The 5,992-nt window shown below is 47.2% G+C and overlaps 1 protein-coding gene across 3 annotated transcripts in view; it reads left to right on the plus strand.

Moving 5' to 3' along the window:
- Eml2 (echinoderm microtubule associated protein like 2) overlaps nucleotides 1-1,217 on the plus strand; it is a 30,474-nt gene extending 29,257 nt beyond the window's left edge. For 2 of the 3 annotated variants that reach the window (XM_005370273.3, XM_013354866.2), the window contains exon 22: nucleotides 831-1,217. In XM_005370273.3, the coding sequence (XP_005370330.2) occupies nucleotides 831-956 (126 nt within the window). In that variant the 3' untranslated portion in view covers nucleotides 957-1,217. The remainder of the gene's footprint in view (nucleotides 1-830) is intronic. The other variant, XM_013354867.2, reaches the window with a different exon arrangement.
- Nucleotides 1,218-5,992: the final 4,775 nt, after the last annotated feature.

A 5,992-nucleotide genomic window follows, 5' to 3' on the forward strand; every position in this document is an offset into this window, starting at 1 on the left:
CTTCTTTTTCTTCTTCTTCGTCTTCTTTTTTGTTTTTGTTTTGCTTTGTAGACCAGGCTGGCCTCAACAGAGATCTGCCTGGCTCTACCTCCCAAGTGCTAGGATTAAAGGTGTGTTCCACCATCACCCAGATACTTCTGGGCTCTTCAAAGAAGAGGAAAGTAAGCCATACCTGACTGTGGGCATGCGTTCCTCATAGAGACTCATCATACCCCACTCTCTATATATACATAATGGGAACTGATTCAGTACAGGCAGGTTATATCTTATATCTATCCTTTATCTATCTTCAGTGCTGGGGATAAAACAAGGGCATCATGCATACTATGCAAAGGCTACCCCTGAGCTATACCCCAGCCCCTCACTGGGGATTCTAGGCAGGGGCTCTACCACTGAGCCACAGCCCTAGCCCCTCACTGGGGGATTCTAGGCAGGGGCTCTACCACTGAGTCACGCCCATGTACAAATGTGTACTCTAACACACATGTATTTGTGATTAAAAATTAAGCCAGGAAGTGATGGCGCAAACCTTTAATCTTAGCGCTCAGGAGGCAGAGGCAGGCAGATCTCTCTGAGTTTGAGACCAGCCTGGTGTACAGAGCGAGTTTCAGGACAGCCAGGGCTACATGGAGAAACCTTGTCTTGCAAAGCAAACAAAAATTAAAAGGAAGCGAGGGGATTGTGAGCTTTAGGACTTCCTGAAGTATAGAGTAAAAACTTGTAGCTCACACACACAAAAAATGTTAATGGCTTTGAAGAAGAAAATGACAGTGGCCTCCAGGTGGCATTTTTCATCTGACCTCTTCCTTTCACCTGTTCCCTTCTAACAGGCCCTCAGCCACAAATACGGTGGACACAGCAGTCATGTGACCAATGTGGCCTTCTTGTGGGACGACAGCATGGCCCTGACCACTGGGGGCAAAGACACAAGTGTGCTACAGTGGCGTATAGTCTGAAACAAGGGTGTGGGGCCAGGGTAGAGTCCTGGGCCAGGACTGAGTTCTATTTTTGGGAGATGTCTATTGCGGAGTAGAGTAATATATACCCAGAGTATGTCTATAGAGAGCGGCTTATGGGGGTGGGCGGGTGAGTGGACAGACAGGAGTCTCTATTTATCTGGGTGGGAAGAGTGGGTCACCATGCCTTGGGGAAGCCATTGGTGTTTGGTTTGGGTGGGTTTTTTTTTTTAAGTTTATTCTTTTATATTATCCAGAAATACAGACTTATGCACTGAGCTCTCTGGAGTCTTGGTCTGTGTATTTGGTATGTGTGGGAATTGAAAGGTGTGTGTGTGTGTGTGTGTGTGTGTGTGTGTATTGTATAGGTCAGAGGTCAAAATCAGATGTTGTCCTCAATTGCTCTCCACTATATTGTTTGGTTTTCTGAGACAGGGTTTCTCTGTGTATCCCCGGCTGTCCTGGAACTCTCTCTGTAGAAAAGGCTGGACTTGAACTCAGTGAGATCTTTGGTGGAAGAAGAGAACCAACTCCTGAAAGTTGCCCTCTGACCTCCACACCTGCACCCTGACACATACTCATGAGCATGCTTCACTTCCACACACACACAAGACATGAATGAATAAAGAAGTGTCATAAATGAGAATACATTATTTACAAATAAAAGGGCTGGGAGTGGTGGCACATGGTGTGGTGAGTCCGGGCCAGTCAGGGCTACACATTGAGATCCTGTCTCAAAAACAAGCAGAAGACGAAGAAGGAGAGGGGGGAAAGAAGAGTGGGGGAGAGAAGAAGGAAAGGAAGGAAGGAAGGAAGTCTGTATTTCTTTCTAAGTCTCAACAATGAGGTGATCTCTTGGGAGGGAGGGATGGACACTGGACATCATAAAATGATGGCCTCCTCTTTTAAAAAGCCTTTTAGATTTATTACTTATATAAACAGTACTCCATATGCATGTATGCTGCAGGCCAGAAGAGGGCACCAGATCTCATCACAGATCTGGTATTTGAGCTATCATGTGATTGCTGAGAATTGAACTCAAGACCTCTGGAAGAACAGTCAGAGTGCTCTTAACCTCTGAGCCCTCTCCAGCCCCTTAAACTTTTTCTCTTTCAAGATAGAGACTCCCTGTGAAGCTCTGGCTGGCTTGGAACTTCCTATGTAAACCAGGCCTGCCTCGAACTCACAGAGATCTGCTTCTAATTCCCAAATGCTGGGATTATAAGTATACACCACCATGTCTGGGAGCAGTAGAGAAATATACCCAACTAGTCTGAGAGCATCGCCCGGTCAAAGGCTGGTCAAGAATAAAATGCTCCTTACATTAATCAAACAAGTAAATGAATTCCATAAGCAGCATTTATAAATGGTGTGTATGTATGTGTGTATGAGTATATATATATGTGTGTGTATATATATAGTGTATGTGTGGATTTGTGTATGAGCACATCTGTATATGTGTGTGTGAGAGTATATATGTGTGTAAGCAAATAATATATGCCTTGCATGAGTAGTATGTCTGCATGAATGCATATGTATATATGTATACATGTGTGTGAGCTCATGAGTGTATATATGTGTATGTGTAATTGAGTGCATATGTATGTGAGCGCATGTGTGTGCATGAGTGTATTTGTGTGTGTGAATGTATATGTGTGTATGTGTGTGTGTGTGAATGTATATGTGTGTATGTATACATGAGTATATATATGTGTGTGTGTGTGAGTGCATGGTTTTGGATACACTGGTAACCAAGACAACCTCAGCACTACCTCATGGCAAGGAAGGTTTGAGCGGGAAGGCACACCTGTCTCAGAAGATGCTGACTCTGACTAGAGAGAAGGTGATGCACGAGGAGGACTCACAGAAAGGGGCGAGAGACAGACCTTAACACAGAAAGATGAAGAAGGAAACGTCCCAGTGGAAGCTCGGACATGTGTTGTCTCCTCCCAATAAACTCAAATAAAGCCTTCTTGGGGCTCCAGCCACCTGCTGGCTCCTGTCATGGGCCTTGAGGACTCGGGGCAGATCTGTGTCTGGTTCACTGACTTTGAAGCCTGGGTGGGAAGGGACAAGATTGCCCTCACTTTTACTATCTCATTGCCCAGTGCTGATGTAGAAGCAGGAACCTGGGCAGTGAATGACAGTGAGGGTGTGTTTGAATAGCTGAGTGTGTCTATTGAGTTCAGACTCTGGGCAGGGCCTGAGGAGATGGCTCTGTAAGGTGCTTCCTGAAGGTTCTGAAGATCCTCTGAGCAGGGCAACAGCAGTCTTGGGGAGTTCACTTACATCCCCCTTGCAAAAGCTCATCCCTGCTGGGCTTTTTAGACTGCTTAATCCCTCATACCGGGATCATGGCCCTCCCCTAGTACCCAGCCACTCCCTACCTGCTGTTACATGCAATAGCTCCATCCTAACCGCAAATGGGGGCAGGAGAGGCTACAGAGGGAGGTTCCATCTGCAGAAGAGCCCTCATCCCTACAGGGTAAACACTTGCTGGTGTAGCCTGTGGAGCACCCACATCCATTATAACCTCTAACCTGTGCCCTTTGGGACACCCCAAGTCTCACTGGTTCCCCAAAGGAACTTTAGTAGAATGTGCCTTGGTTTGAATTGGGGCCTTGGGAGGAGGGGTAAACCTTGCTTATGTCTTCTCCCAGGAAGGAGTTTTAGCAACACCACGAAAGCATGAGGTCCCAAGTTCAGATCCTGGGCACCCATGTGAAGAGTTGGAGGGTGAAGGCAGAAATCCCAGGGTAGCTGGGGGCAAACCTGAACTTTTTTTCTTTTTCTTTCCTTTTTTAAATTTTATTTATTTATTTTGGTTTTTCGAGACAGAGTCTCTGTGTAGCCCTGTCAGTCCTGGAACTAGCTATGTAGACTAGGCTGGCCTGAAACTCAGAGATCTGCCAGCCTCTGGCCCACGAGTGCCAGGAATTAAACGTGTGAGCCATCACTGCCTGGTAAACTTCTAGGCTTTTAAAGGCCTGTTTTCTGGCATTCTTGGGTCAAACCCTTCTTTCCTCTCACAGTCGTCCTGCCGTCCGGTCCTCTCCCCTCCAGCCCCCCTCCCACATTAACTTCCAGACTCCTAGTAGTTCTGGGCAGGTGATAACTGCTAACAACCGCTTTTCCCTGAGGGCTCTTGATGCTTCGTCGACCCCTTGTGGTCTTCTTTGGATCTGCATGTGAAGCTATGCCTTGAAAAGTCAGTTGGAAAATTGCTGGTGAAGCCGGGCAGTGGTGGCTCACGCCTGTAATCCCAGCACTCGGGAGGCAGAGGCAGGCGGATCTCTGTGAGTTCGAGGCCAGCCTGGTCTACCAAGGGAGTTCCAGGACAGGCTCCAAAGCTACAGAGAGACCCTGTCTCGAAAAACCAAAAAAAAAAAAAAAAAAAGAAAATTGCTGGTGATTCTCCACACATCCCTTCAGAGTCACTCTTGCCGTTCATCTTCCTGAGCTGGTTTGTGAGCGACTGCCTTGTGCACGGCCTCTACCCAGCGACTGTCTTTTGCCTTCTCTTATGCCTCCCAGTCCAAGAGTAGGGGGAGAGAAAGTTTCCATTCCGCGGTCTGCATTTGCACTCCAAAGGCTCGCCACAGGTCCTCTCCAGTTTCTAGCTGTCTTTCTAGAAACTGTCCTGTAAATGCTCCCAGCGAAGCTCAGAGAAGAGTTGTGTTTTGCCTGCCACGAGTTGGAATGATGATTTGAGACAAACTTAGGGTGCGCCAGAAGAGGAGGGACCCTACCCCCACCAGGGGGCACTCTGACCTGCTCTTTAATAAAAGCTCACACTTGTAAATCCCAGTACTCTGGGGTGGAGGCTGGAAGATCAGGAAGAAGATCCGTAGCTGCGTGTGAGGTTCGAGGCCCGCGTGGGCTGTGTGAAACCACGCCTCATCTCTTAGGGTTTATATAGGGTAGCCATGACTCTTCTTGCTTGGACCTGTTCTTTCAACTCGCCAGAATTGTGAGTGAGGTCTCCGCTTGGTGATTAACCCTCTATTTCCTACGTCCTTCAAGTTCCTGAAAGAAGGGAATGATATGGTTCAGAGAGATGAATGAGGTCACCTGCCCAAAGTCACACAGCAATAGCACAACAGCCCCCCCTTTTTATTTTAAGTTATTTGATTTGTATGAAATTGTAGAATGGGAGAAAAGTCATCCGTGGTTATTAAGAAAGGGGGTACCGAGGAGATGGCTGTGAGTCAGGCGTTGCTGTGCGAGCATGGAGACCTGGTGTGGGACTGGAGAGGTGGCCCAGCGGGTAAGAGCACTGGCTGTTGAAGCACAATTAATAAAAACTCAGAGACAGATATTGAGATCCAACCTGAAGGTCAGAAAAGCAAAGCAGCCAGCCACTGGCTCTTACCTCAACCTCAGTCAGAAAATAGTGATCCTGCTTCCAGAAATCCTCAGAATGAGACTGCCTGAGAGCTGTCTCCACCCATCTTATATTCCTCTCTAGTTCTGGGTTTAAGGGTGTGCACCACTACTGCCTGGTGATTACTGGGAATCAAGGTGTATGTCCGTCCTTGCTGCCTGGTCTGTAAGGCTGGCCAGTGTGGCTGTTTTACTTTCCCAATCCCCAGGCAAACTTTATTTATTAAAATACAAATGAAATGCCACTATTACAGGCTGCACTCCCAGAGGACACAGGTTCAGTTTTTCAACACCTATACTGCTGCTCACAATTGTCTGTAACTGTAGTTCCAGAAGATCCAAGCCCTCTTCTGGCTTCTACAGGCATTGCAAGTACATAGTGTATAAGGACAAAACACCCACATATATTAAAAAAAAAAAAAAAAAAGCAGCCCAAGAGTGGTGGCACACACATTTAATCCCTGGCACTTAGGAGGCAGAGGCAGGCAGATCTCTGAATTTGATGCCAACCTGGTCTACAGAGCAAGTTTTAGGACAGTGAGAGCTACACAAAGAAACACTGTCTCAAAAAACAAAATAAAAGCCGGGCGGTGGTGGCGCACGCCTTTAATCCCAGCACTCGGGAGGCAGAGGCAGGCGGATCTCTGTGAGTT

The sequence above is a fragment of the Microtus ochrogaster genome, unplaced genomic scaffold (assembly GCF_000317375.1).
Source record: "Microtus ochrogaster isolate Prairie Vole_2 unplaced genomic scaffold, MicOch1.0 UNK74, whole genome shotgun sequence".
Classification (NCBI taxonomy): domain Eukaryota; kingdom Metazoa; phylum Chordata; class Mammalia; order Rodentia; family Cricetidae; genus Microtus; species Microtus ochrogaster.